The sequence below is a fragment of the Solanum dulcamara genome, chromosome 10, assembly GCF_947179165.1.
Source record: "Solanum dulcamara chromosome 10, daSolDulc1.2, whole genome shotgun sequence".
NCBI lineage: Eukaryota > Viridiplantae > Streptophyta > Magnoliopsida > Solanales > Solanaceae > Solanum > Solanum dulcamara.
The window spans coordinates 57,221,317-57,247,873 of NC_077246.1; the positions used below are offsets into that span (position 1 = coordinate 57,221,317).

Consider the following 26,557-nt stretch of genomic DNA (forward strand, 5'->3'; position numbering starts at 1 on the left):
TTCAAGGTTGAGGAAAAGATACATTCAGGAAGCGTGTTTCGTCTTACTACTTGTCTAAGGGAGATCAGGAAAAGATACTTCCCAAACAGCTTTTAGTATCATCATGATGAAAGTGAGATTGGGAGCATAGTACTTTCCAAATGAAATGTCATTACCTATGTACTATGAAAATTATATAAAGGTCAACTGCCTATTAATAGGAACACAGGGAAAATTTGCAACACAGATCTTTCCTGGTTTTGATGACACAAACAGGACTATGACGATTCTCAGAACATTCATACTAAATCAGATACTAGCATGCATGCATGCATCCAAGGGTGTGTCTTAGTGGTCAATGAAGTGGGTTAAAAACTATGAGGCCTGAATTCAAATTCCAGCAGAGACTAAAACACGTGGTGATTTCTTCTCATTTGTCCTAGCGTGGTAGATAGAGTTACCTGTTACCTGTTGGTGGTGGGAGGTATCCCGTGGAATTAGTCGAGGAGTATGAAAGTTGACCCAGACGCCACGGTTTTGTAAAAAATAAGATACCAGCATGCACAACATTTGAATAATGTAAGATGAGGGAGTAGAGAAATGGCTTCAAATAATTTTAAAACAAAAAAGAGAAATGCACATCATTATAGTGAAAAAGAAAGGCCTGGAGAAGATCTGATAGACTTCTCCAGTACATTGAAAAATACATTCTCTGTTTGTATATGATTGTATGTAACTCAAAGGACATAAAATGCAAGAAAAGGCGGCAAGGCCTACAATACAAATAGGATGACCAACAACATAGGTAAAGTGCCAACCTTTGAGAGACCACATGACCAGGTTCAATTACTACAGGACCTAACCTCCTAGATTCAATGACAACAAGAACATTATTCAATTAGGTCAAATAAAAGGAAAACATCAGAGAACTCAGTTCTTTGACTGTTTGGCAATCTTGAACCACTCGGTATGGAAAGCCCCCAGCACATCAATCCTCTCATAAGTATGAGCACCGAAATAATCCCTTTGAGCTTGAACCAAATTGGCAGGAAGACTTTCCCTCCTGTATGAGTCAAAGTAAGCAAGACTTGAAGACATACCCGGTGTGCTGATGCCCGAGTTTATAGCTAGGCAGACTACTCTTCGCCAAGCAGACTGACGTTCAACCATCTCTTTTGCAAACTCTTCATCAACGAGTAGGTTAGCAAGATCCGGGTTTCTGTCATATGCCCCCTTGATCCGATCCAAAAATATAGCACGGATAATACAACCACCCTTCCAAATCCTAGCAAGCTCCCCTAGTTTCAAGTCCCATCCTTTTTCAACACTCTTTGCCCTTATCAAATTCATGCCCTGAGCATAGCTACATATTTTGGATGCATAAAGTGCCTTTCTCACATCATCAATCAATTGATTCTTGTCCACGGACTGCTCAACAAGGATATCACTAACCCCGCTAGATTCAAATACTTTGGCAGCTTGAACCCTTTCATCTTTTAACCCACTAAGGAATCTTGAATCCAATGATGCAGCTATTGTGGGTGCAGCAACTGACAATTCAGCGGCTTGCTGAACAGTCCATTTACCAGTACCTTTCATCCCAGTTTTATCCAAAACTTTGTCCACCAAATACCCGTCTCCTTTATCATCCTTGACTCCAAATATATCAGCTGTGATTTCAATCAAGAAGCTCAAAAGCTCTCCTTTGTTCCACTCCGAGAAGACTTGATGTAATTCATCGTTAGAGAGCTTGCCCACAGATCTTAGTACATCATAAGCCTCTGCAATTAACTGCATGTCACCATATTCAATTCCATTATGAACCATCTTAACAAAATTTCCAGAACCTCCTTCACCAATATATGTAACACAAGGGCCACTGTCAGGAACTTGAGCTGCAACCTTTCGTAAGATGTCCTCGATGTATTTGTAGGCTTCAAAAGAACCCCCAGGCATCATTGAAGGTCCATTGCGTGCACCCTCTTCACCACCTGATACTCCCATTCCAAGATAAAGAAGACCATGCTCAGCCATTTCTTTCTCTCTCCTCTCAGTGTTCTCATACCATTCGTTGCCACCATCAATGATACAGTCTCCTTTCTCCATGAAAGCTGAAAGGGTGCTGATGGTCTGATCAACTGGTAAACCAGCCTTGACAAGAATGATTATGACACGGGGCTTTTGGATAGAGAGTACAAAGGACTCTGGATCAGGAAAGCCATAAAGAGGAAGATTGCCTTCCTTTTTAGCTCGTTCAACGGTCTCATCAACTTTTGAAGTTGATCGGTTGTAAACAGATATAGGAAATCCTTTCTCAGCAATATTGAGAGCAAGATTTTGTCCCATAACAGCAAGCCCAGCAAGACCAATTCTTGTCAGTGTAGCCATGTTGGTTACCTGTTATAAGAAGATGCGAGAATGTCATTTTTCCCTTACAATGAAATGAAAACAGGAATGGTTAAGAGAGAAACGGACTAGAAATAAAGAGAACAAATCTCAGAAATTTTTAAAGCCGATTCTGCAAGAATTTCCTGTCATTCTTACAGTTGTACTGGCTATTTGTCCCAAGGATTGATCAAATAAAACGTAGAGATACCTGATTCCTACTGTAATTGCATTAATCAAAAATACCAAGAATGGTTTAAAGTTGATTTGCTAAAAGATGCTTAAGATAGAGAACAACTTCACTATTCAAAGTCAGGTAAAGATTTCAGATGACTGAAAATTCAATTATTAGAAATAGATAGAGCTGGCTCCGCATCTTACCAATCCAAAAACAAGCTCCAAGGAAATGAAAATTCGGACTCCTTAAATGTGACTTTAAAAGACAGGTTTGCAGACAAGAAGAATGATACCAGAGGAAATGAGAAAATACAGATACAAGTGATTTATAGCCAACTCTCTTATTGTCCATCTCAAATTCACATATCCTGTTTCCCTTCAATGCTACAGAACCCATGGATAGACAATTTCTTGAATTATAAATAGACTCAACTTACGAGCTTAGTGGCAAAACTTATTAACCGACTCAGTTTTTGAAACATTAAATGAACTCAGGAAGGTCAATATCACCCCAAAAATCTAAGCAAATGGACCATGTTTTGGCTAACACCACAAGAATATCGGGGCTGAGACATGAAACCAGGCCAGAAGAAAGCATTTGAGGCACGACTTTTGAAAACTGAATACACACAGTATTAACAAGATCAGGGAAGCAAAAGTAGAAAAATTGAGTCCAAATGGCTTTACAAAACAGCAGATAGGACGATATAGATTAATTTATCATAAAATACTAAAAAGTGCAGACAAAAGGATGATTCTTGCAAATAAAAGAACCAAGTAAATAGCCTGATTCACCATCTGATGAAATAAAAAGTAAAGGTCCAACATTCTTACCTAAAAGCACAAGAAGTAGCAACAAATGTGCTCAAAAAGTCACAAATAATTGAGGACAATAAATAGGAGACCCTAGAATTATAAACCACAAGTACCATAAAATCCACCAGCAATGGAAACAATACAATCATAAAACACCCAAATGGAACACAATGAGCAACTCCTAACGGAATCGAAGAGTTTAGGCAAACACTAAAGGATTAAATCTTTAACAGATTAAACTGACCTCAAAACTCTAAACAATAACAAATAAAGGATGAAACCTTTAACAGATTAAATTGATTCACACACTAAATAATCACAAAAGATAATCAAATCTTTAACAGATTAAATTGATCAAAACAGTAAACAATCATATATAAAGATCATACCTTTGACAGATTAAGCTGATTCAACAAAAGCTACTACTACCTCAACCAAGTACCAAAATAAATCTACTTCAAGTAAATGAAACAACAAAAAAAACATGAAATTACACTGATTCAAGATCAACAAAGAAAGGTTATAAAGATCAAACCTTTAACAGATTAAACTGATTCAAGAATCTCTTTTACTACCTCAACCAAGAACCAAGACTTGCTTCAACCAACAAATCTATGAGATTTACGTCAAATAATGGTAATGGGGTTGATAGAAAATTGAGTATAAATAAAGATATAATTCAATGGTGTGGACTCACGTTCAAGTCAAGTTGTTAGAAGCGACTACTTCAAGAATGGGGAGAAATGGGTTCACAAAGATGGGTCTAATTTTCTTTTCTCAAACGCGGTGGATCTTTCTTCTGTCAAATAATGCCTGCTGTTTATAGTGTTCTCATGAATTTCCAATAATGCGCTCCTTTAATTAATCATATTTTTCAATATTTTCTGAAATTCCCTTATTCGTCAGCATACCTTTTTCATTTTTATTGCTTATTTAACCCAAAAAAAAAAAACAGACATGCCTTCTTAATGAGAATGGTTCAAATAGCAATTGACCCTAATGGGATGCAGTGTGCATTCGGATATACTATTAATGATATAATTGTGTTATAGTATTTTTATTTAGTCCCTTGTAAATATTATTTATATTTTGATAACAAAGTCTTGATTTAAATATTTAAATAGATCATTATATATATATATGCATCCATTTCTTACATAGTATACGATTTTGTATATGGAGTATTTTAACTCATACACAGAAGATTAAAAGTATCGATTCATATAAGTAATAAATTTGTGTTCACAATCATCGATGAAGTAGGACAATCATCTTGCTGATCGTAACACAAGATTAAATTTAATTTGATCTTAATTATGGAAATTGTTAAATTTCAACTTCTTGTGCTACTACATTTTGTATGTATTGAACGGGCCAAATTAGAGATATTTATTTATGTTTTGAATATTTATTAAATAAATTCTCTAGTCCATTACATGTACTTGTACTCTTAGTCCTGATATAATTATTATGATCTATGTGATTTGATTTATTGTTTTGATTTATTAAAAGGTGAGACTTTTTCAATGAGTCAATAAAATTCTAGTAGATTGGATAATGACAAATTACATTAGTGAAATAATAATTAGTTGATAGAACCGTGTCTCGGCCCCGAGTTGAAGACACCCCTTTATGGTTAATTATAAGTTTTCATGTGAAACCCTGTAGATGGATTTTATCTGACACATGAAATAAGTTAAATGAAATAATAAAGGATTAATTTAGTCAATAAATTAAATTTTCAGAAAATTTGATTTAATTGACTAGTGTCGGTAATTCTAACACAGGGAGTTAAATAAGAAGTAATGGTGGATTTCGAAATTAAATCAAGGAGTGCAATCACAGATTTTTAGTGGAATAATTTCTAATTTATTACGACATGGTTAATTCATTCTTTTGCGAATTATTATCGTAATTGGAAGCCTCTGTTAAATAAATATGTGGTCCCTACTATGCCTGACTAATTAACCGTATTTGGGAAAAGGTAAAAGAATAGAAGTAGTCATATATCACGGATCTTCTAAAATAATTTTTTTAAAATTCAAACTTTTAAATGGTGTTTAAAAGCAAAAATGTTTTGCTAATTAAAGGCAAAAACGATTTTGATTTTCAATGGTCATTTATGGTCTTTATTACCTCTTTAAATGTCCTTTTGAATGGCCCTTATGGCTGATCTTATTACACCAAAATTGGGCGTATAAAAAGGCATCTTGGAGGAAGAAGAAGATCATCCTCTTCTAAAAAGAAATACTCGCTTGTCCACTCAAATTTCAATTTAAGAAAAATTAATGAGGTCAATAGTAGAAGGCAGCAGAAAGGAGACATTCTGGATCCTTCGGAGTTGAGCAATTTGTGTGGAAAACTGGAAAAGTTAGTTGTTCTTTTCGAATTTTTTAAAGTTATGTTATTTAGTTAATATGTAATTCGTGATTCTGTATTATGCTTCCGCTGCTCATATATTGTATACTCTAACAGTGTGGTGGGAGATATTTTGTGTGTAAAAATAAAAATTTATAAAATAAAAATTAATTTGTAAAGGATAAACGTAACTGACCCTAATAGAAGAGAAAGGGTTCAAGTTTGTGAACTCTTGTGAAATGATTTTGATTTGCACTCGCCTAATTCTTTGATCATATACGTTCATTTATTATTATCTAAATGGGGCTATATTTATCTTCATTAATTAATAATAAAAATTCAATATCTGATTTTTTTTACAGGAAAAAATGTCAAATGTATCCTTGAACTATAAAAAATTAGAACGTTGTGTTAACCTTAGTGTAGAGTTAGCAATCTACAATGATTAGATGAGTTGGCAAAGTTTGTTAGAAGTTAGTTAGGAATTAGTGATCCTACATGTGCTCTATAAATACAACACTCTACACATGTGTGTTAATTAGTTGTAACTAATTTCTTTCTTTCTTTCTCAATACACAACTCCTATTTCTCTGTATATTCTTCTTCTTTCGCTTATGTTCAATCTCCATTAATGGAGTTATCATGATATTAGAACCTCGAAGTATCTTAGACTAAAAAAAGTATGTGTTCCTGTTTGAGAGTCTGAATTGCTTAGATTCTAAACTGAAGATCAGTTGAGTTGAGAGTAAGCATTCAAACTAGAGATTGAGATTCGAAGCTGAATTCAAAGATGAACATAGCTGAAGTCGCGTCTGGATCACTGGAAATTAGAAACTTGAACTCGAACACAACACATGCAGCTGCTGGACCAACCAACTACATAGCTCCAATCATAGATCACAACCATCCATTATATCTCCAACCTAATGATATTCCAGGTAGCTCTCTAATCTCTCTTCAACTTACCAGTTCAGAAGATTATACAATTTGGAGTAGATCCATGCGTATTGAACTCCTTAGTAAAAGCAAGTTAGGCTTTGTTAATGGTAGTTTCCCTAAATCTAAAATTGCACCTGAATTGTTTGATATTTGGGAGAAATGCAGTGTTGTAGTGTTGTTGTAATGACCCTCTAGGTCATTTTTGAGCTAATGCATTCATTTCATTATTTAGAGCATTCTTATAGCGACTCCAAGTCATTTATGACTTGCTGGCACTTACTGTTCGATCACCTGGTCGTTTCTTTGGGTTTTAGGCCCATTTTCTTATTTTGGAGCTTTTGAAACTTAAAAAGTTGATTTCGGTCATAACATCAGGTAAACGACTTCAGAACAAAATTCAAACGTTTTCATCAGCTCTGAATGGCCAAATTAGGCTAGTAGCATGATCGGTGCAAGTAACGAGAAATTCAATACGAGTATGGGGGCCATTTAGCGCTTTAGCCTTTGAAATTTGTCCTAATATTGACTTTAGCTAACATTCTTGAAAAACATGCTCGGAAGAAAATTTTGTCAGTGCGGTTAGTTTTGAAATATTGAGTTTGGTCTAGAACGACCTTTTCTTCACTTTCCAGGGCTTCCGATCTAATTCTGAGGCTCATTGTGGAAATTGGCTAAATATGACATTTGAGTGTAGGATCCACTTTTTATTAAAATAACCTCGTATGAAAATTTTGAATGAACCATTGAGTCCGGAACATTGAATTTAGTGGGGTAACATATATCGTTTGCGCACACGAGATTCTAAAAGAATTTCGAGCACCCCATCAGAGATTTTGAACTTGAAAAAAATTGTTGATACAACTGGTGTTGGTGTAGGCCATGTTTAGCCTTCACGTTCACGAGCCATCATAGCCGCATTTGCAAAGCACTTTGTGTCAGGCCTTCGCGTTCGCGAACCAGGGTAGTGATCCCGGACCTCTGGTCCCTTGGCTTTCACGATCGCGGGCCTTAGGTTGCGTTCACGATGTCTTTTTTGCAAAGCCTTCATGATCACGGGCCACTTTGGCCGCAACCGCGATGAACAATTCTCTGGTCTTTTTCATTAAGACTAGAGACACGATCAACTTTATATGTCCAACTTCAAAAGTGAATTACTCTCTCGATTCTTGTCCAAAATTAGTGATTCAAAGACTGGATTGTGGATATTTACTGGAAGAACGTATATGAGTGTTTGGAAGTGAGTGGGGAGGCTTCGTTTGAGGTAAAATCTATAATATAGTTGTTGCCATGGGTGTTCTTCTTCGCTAAAATTGTGAAAATTATGCATGTCTTCAATTATGTTGTTTTTCCCCCCAAATTGTGTCTATTTTGGAATACAAGTTCGGGGGGGTGTTTAGGACCTTTTTATGGAGTCAATTCAGGAATTATCAAAGTGGGTCCCACACTCTTATTTTTTACTTCAAAATTGATTTATCTCCGAATTCAATAATTTTAATGTTAAAATGACTGTATTGATGTTGTGATTCTATTTTTAATAACATGGAAGCATTTTAAGGTCGATGAAAGGGAAAAGCTCCAGCAACGTGATTTGAAGCGGGAGTAGTCGGCCTACAGGTAGGCTACGACTTTTCTCTCTTTTGATTGGGTTTGACTTAGCATTGGTATATTTGATTTGTCTGAATTTGGGGGTAATTGGTGGGTAAGTAGGCTAAATTCCTAAAAATCATGCCTTAGACTCTATTTTTGAGTAATTCAGGTTATTGAAGCATGTCACCTATTATTGTTGATCATCCATACTTTATGGTGTGTATTATGTGATTTGTTTACATCGTTGGAAGTATGTATAGCCTTAGTCTAGGTTTAGACTAGTGTTTTCAATAGACTTGCATACTTTTGAAGCTTGCCAGGCCTTGAAACTTCTTCGACTTTGCTTCGGACGGCTTAGCTTCCGGTAGAGTGATGTAACAGACTTGAGTCTGATAGTCTGGGCCTTATCTAGGAAATAACACTGCTCTTGGAACCATTTATCCATAATTCCCATAATTTCATCAATTCCGACATACTTAACTTTTGATTCGGAAGACTGTTCATCGATTCTGGTTGGATGTGGTTTGGGCTAGAGTGGTTTATTATGGCACTCAGTTGGGGTTACTCCCCGTGATGCTCGATTAGCCGTTGATCCTAATTCTAACCGATTTACCTATATTCATGGTCCAAGTCCCCAATTCACTCCACCGGATGTGGTTCAAGTCCTTGCCTGGGTAATATAGCCTCGATTCAAGTCCTTGCCTTTCTTCAGTTGTGGTTCAATTCCACCACATTTTGAAGTCGTGGTTCAATTCCATAGCTACCTTCACCTCAGTTCAAGTCCTGATTCATACTTTATACGTGGTTCAAGTCCAAGATTATCTTATCCTTAGTTCAAGTTCTTGGTTAATCAAAATCTCTGTTCAAGTCCTTTATCCTTTCATTTTTATCTGTTTCAAGCCCTTAGCTCTTTCTAGTTTTGGGTTCAATTTTTATCTCATAGAGTAGTCCGGTTCAAATCCACAGAAAGTTCTGGCATTGTTGGTACTTTATCGGGCTCTCTCTTTTCACCTCAACTCATCTTTGCTCCTGGCGAGCTTAAAAGACTCTATTTGGGTTTTACTCTTAACTTATGCACAAGCGTACCCATCGGTCTTATAGGAGCCTGACGAATTTAGATAACTACTCTCTTTCTTTTCGTGTGTGAGTACGTTTGTGTACATACCTATTTGATATTCTCATTCTTGTCTCTGGCAGTGTTTTACATTTTCATATTTCATATTACTTTTGATTTTCTTGCTCAGTCGGCCTATGATGCCTACTGGGTACCTATTATTTTGGTACTCACACTACACTCTGCATTTGTTGTTGTGATGTAGGTCCAAGCATCAGCTATCAACGTTGATCTCGAGCCAAGTGCAGTCCTGTTTGAAGGCGAGGGTGAGCACACAACGTCCTGAATTTACCCGTCCCCCTCTGTATATATATTTACATATCTTTTTCTTTTTGAGATAGTCTTGTTTCTGTGGGACTTGTACTCATTTTGTTAGTAGCTATGTACTTGTGACTTCCAGGTTCTGGAGGGATCTTTAGTTTATATATTTTGATTTTGTTCTGGTCTTTTATTTGTGATTCATATTGTATTATTACTATTTTTAGCTGAATATCGGTCTTCTATCCTTACATTCCATTACTCGTAGTTCTGAGACGTGGGTTGGCTTCTCTATCTGTAGGTTATAGTAGGCGTCATCATGACTCGAGGATTCAGATCGTGACAAGTGTTGTCCTAGATAATGATTGTTGTTCGACCTGGTTTATTAAGTAGTGTTGTATATGATGGACATGCTCACAAAGTATGTTGTGATCTAAAGGAAAGGTTTGATAAAATCAATGGTGTACATATGTATCAAATGCATAATGAGATCCACAATCTCACCCAGAGAGCTATGTCAGTTACAAATTACTACATTACTCTTAGAGGCTTATGGAATGAGTTTGACTGTATTATGCCTTGTCTTGGCTGTTTATGTGATGAGTCAAAAAAGTTCAAAGATCACTTTGATTAACAAAGGTTACTTGAGTTTCTTATGGGATTAAATGAGTCTTATTCAGCTACTAGAAGTCAAATCCTGATGCAGACTCTAACTCCTAATATGAACAAAGTCTACTCACTAATAGTAGATCATGAGAGTTAAAGGAACTTGGAAAGTGCTGGTCATGAAAGTACCCTTCCTATAATTGTTGAAAGCACTGCTCTATTTAGTCAAAAAGGAGGAGGTGGTCCTAACTAGAGTGGTGGCAATTTTGGACATCAGCCAAGAGGTGATGGTAATCCAGGAAAAGGACACTATGATAACCAATAAAAACCACATAAACCTCACAAACAACTTCTTGCGTATGAAGTTTGTAGTTATAGAGGACACTCCAAGGAACAATACTTAAAGGTTAAAGGATATCCGGTTAGATAGAGGTCAAAGAAAAAGGGTAGAACCTCGAGCTCCTATGCTAATCAGGCTGAAGTTACTTAGTTTGTAGATACATCATAAAGTCGACAGAGTGATGCAAATCTAACTATACCTGTAACATTCTTCACACAGGATCAGTACCATCAAATCATACAAATGCTGGCCAAATGAGGTGAAAGTGGAGGAGAACACTCATCTAAGGCAACTACTGCAGGTAGTGTCTTTTGCCTTAGTGTCCAAGTATGTAGATAAAAAATGGATAGTTGATACTAGAGATACAACCATATGACATCTAAGCTTGATCTATTAGATAGATGTAGGTCAGATCCACAATCTGAAAGGAGACAAGTTCTGCTACCTTTTAGAATTGTTGTGTCAGTTTCACATGTTGGTAGTACCAAAGCTTTTGTGATCAACTCATTGCGAATATTCTATTTTTCCATAACTTTAAGTGCAATCTTCTGTCTGTCTCACAACTTACCCAAGAACTTTAGTGTATGACAGCTTTCTTTCCTAACTTCTATATTTTTTAGGATCTCTCAAATGGTCAAGTCAATGGGATTGGTAAACAAGACCAAGGTCTATACATTCCTTAGGAAGGTTTCAATAGTCTAGTTCCTTCTCATTCAGCAAATAGTAATAGTACCCATTCAGTTGGTAATCCTAACTCAATTTCTCTATGGCATAAAATACTAGGCCATGCTCCTATAGATATGATAAAGAAATCTTCAAGTATTGAAGTTTTAGATACTACAGTGTAGTATCCTTATAATATTTGTCCACTTGCTAAACAAACTAAGCTTCCTTTTCCTATAAGTTCTCATATTTCAAATGCAGTGTCTGAGTTGGTTCATTGTAATATTTGGGGTCCCTATAGGAGACCTACTCATAATGAAATGAAATACTTTGTGACTGTTATGAATGAATTTTCTAGATTTACTTGGGTGTTCCTTATAGCATCTAAATCAAATACAATAGTAGTTTTGAGACACTTCTTTACACAAGTTCAAATTTTAATCTCCACAACTGTTAAAATATCGAGGACTGACAATAGGAGTGAGTTCTTTAGTACTGCTTTCCAATCCCTATTATCTACTCTTGGTATACTCTATCAGAGTACTTGTGTATATATATCACAACATAATGGTATTGCAGAAAAGAAGCAAAAATCTATCTTAGAGATGGTTAGGGCACTCAGTTCTAAGCTTATGTTCCTTTGAGGTTTTGGGGTGAGTGTGTTACCATTACAGTGTACTTCTCAACAGAATTCCCTCACATATCCTTCACTATAAGTCCTTCTTTGAGATATTTTATTTGCATCATCCTTCTTTATCCCATGTTAAAGTTTTGGTTATTTATGTTATGGTATGTGTCCCAAAATCCATGACAAATTCTCTCTTATAGCCATACCTACTATCATGATGGTATACTCCTCCTCTTAAAAAGGTTACCTATTATAGGATCTTCACTCAAAGTTCATGTTTGTTAATAGACATGTTGTGTTCATGGAAGATATTTTTCCTTTCAAGGACATACAAGTCTCCTCTGACCCTATTTTTCCTGTTTTAACACTAGTTATCCTTGAGCCTACTCCTACTCCTACCCCTCATGTTACTTATTTCCCTCATTCTGATTCCTTAGAGTCATCTTAGGTCCCTCTTTCTAGTCCTATAGCTTTTTTAACTCCTCCATCCATTACTCAAACCCCACCTAACTCCCCTAGTCCTTTTGCACTGTCTCAGCCAACCACTACACTTGTCTTTACCAGGAAGTCTTTTTAGCCAGTAAACCTCCCTCTTGGCTTTAGAACTTTGTTACTAATCCCAAATCCAACTCTTTTTCTTTTCCTATGTCTGATCACCTACTACATTGGAAGACAATAATACATGGTCCCTGATGAATTTACCTCCTGTTAGGAAACTTATTGGTTGTAAGTGGGTGTACAAGGTGAAGTATAAGTCCATAGATGAGGAGGAGAGATTGAAAACTAGGATGGTATCGCAGGCTTTAGCCAACAAGAAGGTTTGGACTACAGTGAAACCTGTTGCAAAAATTATTACTGTGAGATCCATTATGGCTCTCGTTGCCTTAAAAAGGTGGTTCATTCACCAAATGGATGTTCGTAATACTTTTCTTAATAGGGATATCTTAGAGAAAGTGTACATGTCTATTCTTGTTGGGTTTACTAGACTGGGGGAGAATGGTACTAAGGTCTGTAAACTCTACAAGTCTTTATATGGTCTCAAATAAGCTCCTAAGCAGTAGAACTTGAAGTTAACTGAGTGTTGGTCAAGTTGGGATTTCATTAATCACCATGATTATTCACTATTTACTAGACAAGTTGACAGTGATATTCTCATTGTATTGTCTATGTGGATGATTTACTTGTCGCTAGTAGCAACACAACTCTCATAACTAGAACCAGAAAGGATCTACAGAAACAGTTTAAGATGAAAGATCTTGGTGAGCTCAAATTCTTCCTAGGAATTGAATGTGCTAGGTCAAGTAAAGGGATTCATATGTATAAAAAAAGTATGCCCTAGAACTAATAGCTAAGTGTGGACGGGGCCGCTAAACCTATAGGAACTCCACTAGAACAAAACTAGAAGTTAACCTGAGTGAAGTATGATGAGTGAATCCCCACGTGAAAGTGGGGTTGAGGATCACATATTACAAGATCTTGGGAGGTATCAAAGACTAGTGGGAAGACTTTTATACCTCACTATGACTAGATCTGATCTAGCTTTTCTAGTTCAAGTACTAAGTCAATGCATGCACTGTCCTGAAGAGTCATACATAAAAGTTGCATCGAAGGTCGTTAGGTACATATAAGAAACTCCAGGTCTTGGTCTGTTAATGCTAGTTGAAGTCACAAACAAACTTCTTACCCATTGTGACTCAGTTATGGAGATTGTCTAGAAATAAGGAGATCTATTACTAGATATCTAGTTAAATTTGATGGATAATTGATCTCTTGGAAGTCAAAGAAGCAAGAGACATTATCCACGAGCTCAGCTAAAGCTAAGTTCAGATACATGTCCGACTGTGCAACTGAAATCACTTGGTCAGTGAGTCTGTTTAAAGAATTTGGAATTCACATTGAGTTGCCAATAAAAATGATCTGTGATAGCAAGGCTGCAATTTAAATTATTGCAAATACTATCTTCCATGAAAGGACTAAACATATAGACATAAATTTACACTTTGTAAGAGAAAGAATCAGCCAAGAAATGTTGAAAACTGAATTTATGCACACTAAGGATCAACTAGTTGATCTACTCACAAAGAGTCTTGGTAAAGCTCTACACCAACTATTGGTGAACAATCTTGGAGTTATGGACCTGTTCAAATCATGAGCCTGAGGGAGAGCGTTAATCATAGTGTAGATTTAGCAAGCTACCATGGTTAGATGAGTTGGTATGTTACAAGTTAGTTAGAAGTTAGTTAGGAATTAGTGATCCTACATATGCTCTATAAATACAACACTCTACACATGTATGCCGATTAGTATAAATACAATACTCTACACATGTATGCTGATTAGTTGTAACTAATTCCTTTTTTTTGCTCAATACACAATTCCTCTTTCTCGGTATCTTCTTCTTCTCTGTATATTTTTCTTCTTCCGTTTATGTTCAAGCTCCATTAATGGAGTTATTACATTGTTCTAACATAAGCCTTACTATTGTTTTTAAATAAAAAAATTAATCAAAACCTCCAATACCCAAATTTCTATTTCATGAAGGTCAAATGACTACCGCGGAGCCTTAATCAATCCAATGGAACTGAAATAACAAATAATTGCACCATAAAAATGAATCCTTGCACAACTCCATGACCAATTTTTCTAAGAGCATCAATGCAAGAAAAGTCAAAAAGGAAAAAGTAAAAAGAAAGAAAAAAAATATGTAGCAACTTTTGAAAAGTAGCAAAGAAAAAAACATAGTCCAAAAAAAAGTTGACAGCAACTTTTAAAAAAAGTTGTTGCCTCTTTTGACAGAAAAACGCGTAGAAAATTAACGCATAAATTTTTTTACGCATTTTCATCCTCATATAAATAGAGGACCTCGTGCCTTCATTTAATTCATTCAAAAAAAGACTAAAAATACAAAGAGAGTTATACACCAAGATAAATTTTGTAATCTTGAGTGTCCTCTTTAGTAGTTGTTCCTTTTACAAGAGAGAAGTGTTAATTATTGTTTTCTCCTTGTATTTGAGAACAGTGTACTCTCATATTATCATAATAAGATCTTTCTACCCCGTGGTTTTCCCCCTCTATCTGTTTGAGGGGTTTCCACGTAAAATTCTCATGTCCAATTTATTTTCATTATTTATTATTATATTAAACTTTAGTTGTGGTGCTTCCTCCCCCAATAGTGGTATCAGAGCCCTCAATTATTCTATCTATTTTATGTGAAGGTACTATTTGTGAATAGTAAATTTTCGTGAATAGCAAAATTCGGTGAAAAGTACTATTCACGTGAATAGTAAATTTTGATGGCGGTATATTTTGTTATGATTGTTCACAAAAATATTTAAAAATGATCTAGAAGGATGTGAAGAAAATAACAATGTCGAATACAAAAAAGTTTGACGTTGAGAAATTTAATGGGACTAATTTCTCATTGTGGAAAATGAAAATAAAAGCGATATTGAGAAAAGACAATTGCTTAGCTGCAATTGAAGGCAGGCTCACATACTTCACTGATGATAGCAAGTGGAACGACATAGACAGCAATGCAGTTGCTAATCTATACTTGACACTAGCTGATTAAGTGTTATCTAGTATGGCTGAAAAATGGACTGCAAAGGAAATATGGGATACTCTTACGGGATTGTATAAGACCAACTCTTTGCATAATAAAATCTTATTAAAAAGAAGATTATATACTCTTCGAATGGCAGAGTGCATGTCAGTTACTGAATACATCAATACTTTGAATATTCTATTTTCGCAACTTACAACAATGGGTTACAAAATAAAGGGGACTGAACATGCGGAGCTTCTACTTCAAAGTCTGCCTGACTCATATGATCAACTCATCATCAACCCGACGAACAATATAGATAGTCTAGTTTTTGATAAAATTGCAGCCGCCGTCTTAGAAGAAGAAAATCGGCGCAAAAATAAGGAAGACAGACAAGCAAGTTTGCAGCAAGCTGAAGCTTTGATGATGGTGAGAGGAAGACCAACAGAATGTGGCTCCAGTGGGAGTCATAATTATGGTAGATCTCAATCAATAAGTAAGAAGAATATCAAGTGTTACAACTGTGGCAAGAAAGGACAGTTCAAGAAAGATTGTTGGTTCAAGAAGAAAAGTGAACACTCTGAGTCATCAAATGCTCAAGAAAATATTACAAGTACCTCGGATGATGGCGATATTTTATGTAGTGAAGAAATATCAAATAATAAAGACAGAAAATATTTCACTAATGTCTGAATCATGGACACAGGAGCAACATGGCACATGACTTCCCGGAGAGAATAGTTCCATCAATATAATTCTATCTCAGGAGGGTTTGTGTTCATGGGAGACGATTATACTTTGGATGTTATTGGTATTGAGTCCATCAAAATAAAAATGTATGATGGCACAATATGCACCATCCAGGAGGTACGACATATAAAAGACTTGAGAAAGAATCTACTGTCTTTGGGACAATTAGATGATAATGGATGTTCATATAAAACTCATGGTGGAGACATAAAAATATCAAAAGGAGCGCTTGTGATGATGAAAGCAAAAAAACTTGCTGCAAATCTATATGTGCTGAAAAGTGAAACACACCAAAAAGGAGAAGCATCAATCGCGTCAGCAAGTTCATTTGAATAATCAACGATGATATGGCATCGTAAACTTGGACATATGTCGGAACGAGGTTTGAAGATTCTTGCTGAGCAAAAACTTCTTCCAGGGATCAAAAAGGTTTCACTACCCTTTTGTGAGCTTGTGTTACCAATAAGCAAAATAGACTGAAGTTTAGTAGTTCCTCTGCTAAAAGCAATAAAATATTAGATCTTGTCCACTCTGATGTCTGGCAAGAACCGGTGGAGTCCCTAGGAGGAGCAAAATATTTTATGTCATTTATCGACAATTACTCCAGGAGAAGTTGGGTGTATCCAATCAAGAGAAAGACAGATGTTTTTCTAGTCTTCAAAAAGTTCAAAGCGCAGGTGGAATTTGAATCTAATAAAAAGATCAAGTGTTTAAGGACAGATAAAGGAGGAGAATACACTGGTGATGAATTTGATAACTTCTGTAAATAAGAAGGTATTAAAAGGCAATTCACGGTGGCATATACTCCACAACAGATTAGAGTAGCAGAGCGGATGAGCCGAACCTTGTTGGAACGGACAAGAGCTATATTGGCAACTGCAGGGTTGGAAAAACCATTTTAGGCAGAAGCAGTCAAAACCGCATGTTATGTGATCAATAGGTCACCATCAACCGCAATTGATCTAAAAATGCCAATGGAGATGTGGACAGAAAAACCAGCTGATTATTCTCTCATACATATATTCGGAAGTCCTGCTTATGTTATGTACAACACCCAAAAAAAATCAAAGTTGGATCCAAAATCCAGGAAATGTATTTTTTTAGGGTATGCTGATGGAGTCAAGGGGTATCGCTTGTGGGATCCCACTGCCCGCAAGGTGGTAATCAGCTGCGATGTTGTATTTGTTGAAAATAAGATACAAGCAAAAGAAGGAAGCACTTTAAAAGAAAAATCAGACACTACTACAGTTAAAGTTGAACAAAATAAAAGAAGTTCTAGTTTCTTCTGAAGCAGCACCAGAGCATGAAGAACAAGAGCAAGCTGAGATCAAAACTCCACAAGTTCGATGGTAAACTAGGGAGAGAAGAGAACCAGCTTGACACTCAGATTATTCTATAGAGAGTAATGTTGCATACTGTCTATTAACAGAAGATGGAGAGCCTTCAACTTTTCACGAGGCTATAAAAAGTCAAGAATCATCTTTTTGGATGACAGCAATACAAGAAGAAATTGAAGCTCTTCATAAAAATAAAACATGGAATCTTGTTCAATTACCACAAAAAATGAAGGCCATTGGAAATAAATGGGTCTATAAGATCAAACGCAATGGTAATAATCAAGTGGAGAAGTATCGTGCAAGATTGGTGGTAAAAGGATTCGCTCAGAAAGAAAGTATAGACTTCAATGAAATATTTTCTCCGGTGGTTCAACTCACAACAATTCGAGTGGTCCTGGCGATGTGTGCTATATTTGACTTGTACTTGAAGCAGTTAGATGTCAAAACTGCATTTCTTCATGGAGAACTTGAAGAAAAAATTTACATGCTCCAACCAGAAGTTTTTGAAGGACAGGAAAAAGAGAACTTGGTTTGCAGGTTGAACAAATCTCTATATGATCTCAAACATGCACCGAGTTGTTGGTATAAGAGATTTGATTCCTTCATTATAGGCCTTGGATACAACAGACATAGTTCAGATCCTAGTGTTTATTACAAAAGATTTGGTGATGACAATTTTTTTATTTTGCTTTTGTATGTTGATGACATGTTGGTAGAAGGTCCCAACAAAGATCGTCTCACAAATTTAAAGGCACAGTGGGCTAGGGAGTTTGAAATGAAGGACTTGGGACCAGCAAATAAGATTCTAGGGATGCAAATTCACCGAGACAGAATTAATAGAAAGATTTGGCTTTCTCATAAGAACTACTTGAAGAAAATCTCGCGATGCTTTAAGATGCAAGACTGTAAGTCAATTTCTACCCCACTTCCTATTAATTTCAAGTTATCCTCAAGAATGAGTCCTAGAAATGAAACAGAGAGGATAGAGATGTCTCGAGTACTGTATGCATCAGCAGTAGGAAGTTTAATGTTCGCCATGGTATGTACAAGACCTGACATTGCACAAGCAGTGGGAGTGGTTAGTCGATAAATGGCTAATCCTGGTAGAGAGTATTGGAATATTGTTCAGAGGATCCTGAGATATATCAAGGGTATCTCAGATGTTGCAATGTGTTATGGAGGATCAGACTTTACTGTTAAAGATTATGTTGATTCAGATTATGCAAGTGATCTTTATAAAAGCAAGTTCACCGCAGGTTATGTGTTTACTCTTGCTGGAGGAGCTGTAAGCTAGGTTTCAAAACTACAATCTATTGTGGCTACATCTACGACGGAAGCAGAATATGTAGCAGCTACACAAGCTAGCAAAGAGGCAATATGGATGCAGATGTTACCGGAGGAGCTCGGGCACAAACAAGAGAAGGTTGCTTTGTTTTGTGAAAGTCAGAGCGCTTTGCATCTTGCAAAGAATCCGGCATTTCATTCAAGGACAAAGTACATACGAGTTCAGTATCACTTTGTTCGTGAGAAGGTGGAAGAAGGCAGTGTTGATATTCAGAAAATTCACACTAATGACAATCTAGCAGATATATTTACGAAGCCGATCAACAATAACAAGTTTATATGGTGTCGATCTTCTGTTGGCCTAGCAGAAATGTAACATTGCAGTAATTGGATAGAAAGGGTGGTGTGAAAACTTAATTTATTCTCAATTAAATCTTCAAGTGGGAGAATGCAAGAAAAGTCAAAAAGGCAAAAGTAAAAAGAAAGAAAAAAAAATACGCAACAACTTTTGAAAAACAGCAAAGAAAAAAAAAACACCATCCAAAAAAAAGTTGACAACAACTTTTGAAAAAAGTTGTTGCCTCTTTTGACAGAAAAACGCGTAAAAAATTAACGAGTAATTTTTTTTACGCGTTTTCATCCACCTATAAATAGAGGGTCTCGTACACCAAGATAAATTTTGTAGTCTTGAGTATCCTCTTTAATAGTTGTTCCTTTTATAAGAGAGAAGTGTTAATTGTTGTTTCTCCTTGTATTTGAGAGCAGAGTACTCTCATATTATCATAGTAAGATCCTTCTACCCCGTGGTTTTTCCCCTTTATCTGTTTGAGGGGTTTTCATGTAAAATTCTCATGTCCAATTTATTTTCATTATTTATTATTATATCAAACTTTAGTTATGGTGCTTCCTCCCCCAACAATCAATACCATAAACATATAGTTACCTCGAAATAAAACTCAAAAGCATTTTTTTGGTAGAATTTGCTGGGAATCGGTTTTTGGTAAAACACAACAATGCTTATTTCTTTTTTTCGCCCCCCTTTACCAATTTATTAAGTAAATTCAAAAAAAAAAAATACTTAGGGAGAGATGAGCCCGTGAATTGAAAGGGAGAGTTCAAAAAGAAAAAAAAGACCCTTTTGGTAAAATTTGGTCTATACAATTCTCATAATAGGTGAATTTGTAACTATCAAATTGTAACTAACATCTCAACTAAATTCATATTAGATTAGATGATAAAAATGTATATAGGTGAGTAACTATTACTTCATCCTTACCAAATCAATTTCTTTAACATAAAATCCATAGCCCATAGGTAATGTGATATATTGATGGAATGCACCATCTTCTCAAAAATGTTAAAAGGGGTACATACTTTCTAATACTAAGGGATCGTTTGGTGTGATGGAAAAAAATAAATAGTTATAAAATAAAAAAATAATCTAGGGATAAAATTTTATTGTCTTGTTTGATTATCAAGTTTTGAATAATTTATCCCACCATTTATATCATAGTAATAAGATAAATTATTCCACCAAATTAATCTCAAAATAATTAATTCTGAGATAACTTATTTCCAATCAGAAGGTCCCTTACAATAAATTGAATATTATATCATATAAAGAAAGAGCCATCATGTGATATCAACTTTCACAAAATGGACCTTCGGTGTAAGTAAGTGGTGGGTGGCATGGACTGAGCCACTGTAGATAAAGGGGGATCTAATGCATATTCTTAGTCGAAAAATTAAATGACGTACAGATATTAAATAATATAAATATATATTAATTTCACAGACTTTTAATACAATTAAGAAGAAAATTTGCACATTAATTTTCACCAATTTTTTTACACCGCCACTGATGCGTGGGTGGGTGGTTAGTTAGGTGAAGAAGACAGTCAACTATGACAATTCTTCGACCAAATTCAAGTCATGCTGACATTGCTTTGTTAATTCATTTTTTTCAAGGAATCTTCTGTCAACAATTTTTTTAAAATGTCAAATATCAACAACTTTTTAAATGGTTGACAAGAAGGCTATTTCTTGGTAATACATCTAAAGCTGGCGGCACAACATTTTGCACTCACATAGCTGTACCGGCCGGTATAAAATTGAATTGAAAATTGAATTAAATTGCAAATTGAGTCAAACTAAAAATTAAATTGCAAATCGAGTCAACTAAAAAAAATTTAACTAATGATTTGATTGGAAAAAAAATTCGATTATATTTGATTTGATTTGATCTTAACTAAAAAAAATCAACCCGGCATTTAAATATATAATTTTACAATTTAATTTTATACATGAAAATATTTTCTTTGATATAATTTTCTAAATATTTTTATATTTTTTCATAATTTTTTATCTTTTAACATATTATTTTATGTTTGAAACGTAAAATTTTGAATGATCTAATAAATATTTATAGTTCATGGATGTTAGTAACTCTAAATAAAGCTCAACTTAATACTAATGTTAATAAAACAGATATCAATTCAACACTAACAACAACAATAACATATTCAGTGGAATCCCACTAAGTGGGGTCTGGGGACGGTAAAGTATACGCAGACCTTACTACTACCTCAAGGAGGTAGAGAGGTTGTTTCCGAAAGGTCCTCGGAATATTTGTTCTTTAGTTTTACATTGGTTTAGACAATTAAAATATATAATCTAATTTTATTTTTCTTTAATATTTAGTCATGCATTTAATACTTATTTGACTTACTTTAGCGTTATTTAGTATTTTTAAATTATGATCATTTTTCTAATGACTTATTAACTTGCAATATTTATTTTATGTGATTTCATTATTATTTTTTATTGAATATTTTAGTGTCATCCCTCATATCATATTTTGTATTATTTTCTTAAGAAGAATCTTAGATAGTTGTATTTTAATAGGATTGAAGAAATATTTGAAGCGCAAGTTAATTATATGTTTGTATGAATATTTTACCACAAGAATCCGAAAATTTTTGAAAGAATTCAAGATTGAAAAATCCGAGTTTTATTAGTTTGGTTTGGTTTATAAATTTAAAAATTCGGCACAAATAATTAATTTAATATTTGAAAAACCCGAACCAACCCGATCACGTACACCTCTAGCCGTACTTTTCAGTTTACATCTGCATGATCAACATTTTTTATATAGCAATGTTTCTATACGTTTTATATATAATAATATAATATTATACACCTATCTAAACAATATACTCCCTCCATTTTAAAAAAAATGACCTAGTTTGATTTGATATGGAGTTTAAGTATAAAGAAGATTTTTTAATTTTGTGGTCCTAAATTAAAATTTTATGAAATGTAAAAAAAAATGTCCTTTAATCTTGGAGCTTAAACATGCCACGTGGAAAACTGAAATAAAAGTGTTGCCGCAATAGAAAATGGGGCATTTTTTTTTTGAAACAACCTAAAAAGAGAAGTAGGTCATTATTTTTTAAATAGAGGGGATCTTATAAAAAAGGGGAAAAGAGTCAAAAATATCCATCAATTTTCATTTATTAGTTGATTTTGCCCTTACCATTAAAGTAAAGTTGCTTTTACCCTTACCGTCTACAAACTTGTGATCACTCGTACCTATCAATTGGATGAAAAGCCCCATATCAACTACAATTACCCAATTTTAATTAAAATTACCCAAATTTCTCTTTTAATCCAAATTCGACCTAAAAAATTGACATTTTCAGATCTTACATATTAAAATATATTATTTATTTTATTATAAAAAACAAAAACTAAAATTGTTGTAAATGACTTAAAAATCACTTCTCCTTACTAGTACACAAGTGAACAACGGTCGAAAATGTAATAGCATGCAACACTGCAAGGATATATTTTCAATGAAATTTTTCTTCAAAAATTAGTTAAATAAATGAATTAATTTTGAAAACCAATATTCCAAATTTTATTATTTTTTTGGAAGTGTAATAAATTGAATCATTAGAAAGTGTATTAAATTTTCTTCCTATTCAATTCACCCTATTTTCTTGAAATACTCTCGGTGTAGGTGCTGCTAACATACGCCATGGTGGGTATGACAGGGAGGAGACGGCGAGGGAGACTAAGGAAGGAGGTGATAACAACTTCTCAGAGCTCAATTAGTCACATGAAACTTGAATCTTAGATGAAAGAACTTTGCGAGCAAGCAAAAGAAGCTTCAAGTAACAACAATAGTCCATCAATGACAACACATGAACATATTGGAACATCAAGGTTGATCAAACGAAGTATTCATTGGAGTCCAGAAGAAAATCAGAGAGTTGCACAGATAGATCTGGCAGAACAGGTACCAAATAGTGGGATGTCATCAAGTACTGTTCCATCGAACACTACTCCATTGGGTAATGTAGACTCAGATCTGCAGGAACCTATTGGTGGTAAGAAAATAGGTGAATTGAAGGTGAATCTGGCTAGAAACAAAGAGTCATAGGTGAGTCCTTTTGCTAGTAATAGGGTGGATAGTAATGGAATGTCTTTGAGCTATATTACATCTAAAGTGGTTACTGAAAAACTAGCAGTGAAACTGAATGGGAAAGAGAAGGAAAAGGAAGAGGAAAAATGGACGAATTCATTAATTCTATTTTGTAATTGGAGAAATGCCTGGCTACAATTACATAAAGAGATTCATCCAGCAGAATTGGACTACTGTGGCAAGCCCAGATCTATTTTATCACGATGGAGGTTATTATGTAGTGAAGTTTCAATCAGAGGCTGATATGAAGGAAGTATTATATTCGGGACCTTATAGTGTTAACAACAAGCCAATTATACTGAAGCAATAGACCCCCAATCCCAATTTCAAGGCAGAATTTCTCACTAAAAATCCACTTTGGGTTATCTTTCTAAAGTTACCTCTAAATTGCTGGGGATGTGACTCTTTGAGTAAAATAGCTAGTGCCCTTGAAATTTCATTTTTTGCGGATGAATGCACTACTAAAAAAACCTAGATTTTCTATGCAAGAATGCTTATAGAGGTTGATATCACTAAGCCTATACCCAATAAGATAACAGTCATGGATGTACATGAACAAGAATTTCAACAGGTGATAGCATTTGATTGGAGACCTGAGTATTGTGAGAAATGTAGATGGTGGAGCATAACTTTCACAAGAGATGATCTAAGCAGTAAGAACAACCAAGAGCAAAACTACAACAACCAATCCAGAAACAGGCAAAAGCAAAGTGGTTGCCTAAAATGTATTAATTCAGGAACCAATTAAAGGCATGATTCAACTGGCATCCAACACAGTACAACAACAACAACACCTGAAAGTTGAGGAATTTACACCAGTGACTTCTAGAGGAAAATAACTTATCCAGAGTAATATGAACAACTCGGGTAACACAGGTATGAAGAGCTATGCTCAGGCAGTTACAGCTCCTATGAAGAATGATTTTGCAGTTTACAAGCTACAAATGTTGTGTTGGCACCCTTTCCATCTCTTGATCAAGGAGGTGGAACTTCTATCGTTAATTAAATATCTTGGTTAGTATGGAACATTAGGGGTATCAATAATAAGTGTAAGCAAAAGGAGATGGGTAAGTATATAAAGGAGAATCACATAAAATTAGTAGGCTTGGTAGAAACTAGAGTTGAGGAGAATCAAACAGTAGCTATATCTCAAAGAATAGGACCTAGCTAGAGTTTGATACACAATTATACAAGTGCTATGAATAGAAAAATATAGGTAATGTGGAATGATAATGTGTTTGAAGTAATATTGATACAACAAGGTACACAATATGTTCGTTGTGATGTGAAAAATAGAGACAAGAAGATAGAGTGTTGTGTGACAGTGATATATGGTTTTAATACAATTGACCAAAGGAAAACACTATGGAATGAATTAAGAAATATGAAAATTCAAAACACCAAATCTTGGTTGATGTGGAGAGATTTCAATGATCTTTTGTATAACCAAAATAGATTGTATGGAGCTCTTGTCACAAGGAATGAAACTAGGGATTCTGCTGAATGTATACAAGACATATCCTTCAATTAACTACTGTAGAAAGGAGAATATTACTCATGGTCCAACAGGCAACTTGGTACAAACAAAATTTATTGTAGGCTGGATAAGACATTGGGTAATAATGATTGAATGATGCAGTATGATCAATTGGGGCTAGAGTATAGATTATCTCATATATCAGATCACTCTTCTATGTTACTAGATTTGAACCTGACCTCTTATAATACTAAAAATCCTTTTAGGTTTTTCAATTTATGCGCAAGTCATGAGGAGTTTGTGCTGATAGTGCATAGAAATTGGTCAGGAAAAATGTTTGGTAACAGCTGAAGTACATATGGCAAAAGTAGAAGGAGTAGGAATCATACTTTAAAGTACTGAATGAGACCAACTTCAGAGGAGCTACTGAGAGGATAAAATTCATTAGAAATTGTTTAAGTACCATATAAATGAACCTTGCATCCCACTATACTGATGGATTGACATTAGAAGAGAAAGAGTACCTTAATAATCTAGAAAAGTGGACCAATATTGAGGAGAGTATTAACCAGCAAAAGTCAAGAGCTATATGGATTAAACTGAGAGTTTCAAATAACAAATATTTCTCAGCAATGATTAAAGACAGGAGACATAAAAAGCAGATTGTGGATCTTATTTCTCTAACTGGCACAAAATTTGTAGATCCTATTACAATAAATAATGAGATTATAACCTTTCTATCAATCCCTGATGGGGACTTCTCTAACAATGCAACTGTAGTAAATAAAATCATCATGAAAGCAGGTCCAACTCTATCCCATTCTCAACAAATGGCTCTATGTGTAGGGATCTCAAAAGCAGAAATACATGAAGGGTTATGCTCAATAAGGGATGATAAGGCACTACGAGTGGATAGATACAATGTTGTGTTCTTCGAAAAAGCCTGACCGGTGATCAAACAAGATGTGTATGAAGATGTAAAGGAATTTTTCATTACTGGCAATTTATATAATGTTGTGAACTGTACTGCTGTCACTTACCTAAGGTCCCAAACCCATCCAGTATTAGAGAATATAGGCCCATTGCATGTTGTACTGTTCTGTATAAAATCATAGCTAAAATTTTGGATAATAAAATTCAAAAAGTTATAGCTTCAGTGATATCAGAAACTCAAGCTGGTTTCATTCCTGGGAGAAAAGTGGCAGATAATAATATTCTTGCTCATGAACTAGTCAAAACATACAAAAGGAAGAATGTCTCTCTAAGATGCATGATTAAGGTGGATATCCAAAAGGCATATGACTCTATTAACTGGAAGTATTTAGAGCAAGTTATGGCATGTCTGGGGTTTCCAACAAAGTTTAGTGAGTGGGTTATGCAGTGTGTTACTACTGTCTCCTACTCCTTCTTGATCAATGGTGAATTAACAAAACTAGGCAGCAAGAGGACTTAGGCAAGGGAACCCAATGTCTCCATTTTTATTTGCCATAGTCATGGAATACTTGAGTAAGAATTTAAATGACCTGAGGAAACATAAACAGTTCAAGTAACATCCAATGTGCAGTAGACTTAAAATCAGTCACCTGAGTTTTGCAGAGATTTCCTCATGTTTGCAAGAGGAGATCAAACATCAATACAACTGTTACATGAGAAGTTTTCAGTGTTCACTATTGCTACAGGTTTACAAGCCAACTTATCTAAAAGTTCCATATATTTTGGTGGGGTATCAAGCATGGTAATATCACAAATTCAGCAAACACTGAAATACAATCATAGAAAGTTGCCTTTAAATTACCTTGGGGTTCTACTGTCTACCAAAAAACTTAATA

At 35.0% G+C, this 26,557-nt stretch overlaps 1 protein-coding gene across 2 annotated transcripts; it reads right to left on the bottom strand.

Moving 5' to 3' along the window:
* Nucleotides 1-593: 593 nt before the first annotated feature.
* On the bottom strand, nt 594-4,271 carry LOC129870562 (6-phosphogluconate dehydrogenase, decarboxylating 2-like). Of its 2 annotated transcripts, none has more exons than XM_055945384.1 (2): nt 3,893-4,271; nt 594-2,376 (listed from the first exon to the last, which is right to left on the bottom strand). In XM_055945384.1, exon 2 carries the CDS (start codon nt 2,365-2,367, stop codon nt 910-912), a length of 1,458 nt encoding a protein of 485 aa, XP_055801359.1. In that variant the 5' UTR covers nt 2,368-2,376; nt 3,893-4,271; the 3' UTR covers nt 594-909. The 2 variants fall into 2 exon arrangements, with proteins under 2 accessions (XP_055801359.1, XP_055801360.1); XM_055945385.1 differs by lacking the exon at nt 3,893-4,271 and adding an exon at nt 3,639-3,647.
* Nucleotides 4,272-26,557: the final 22,286 nt, after the last annotated feature.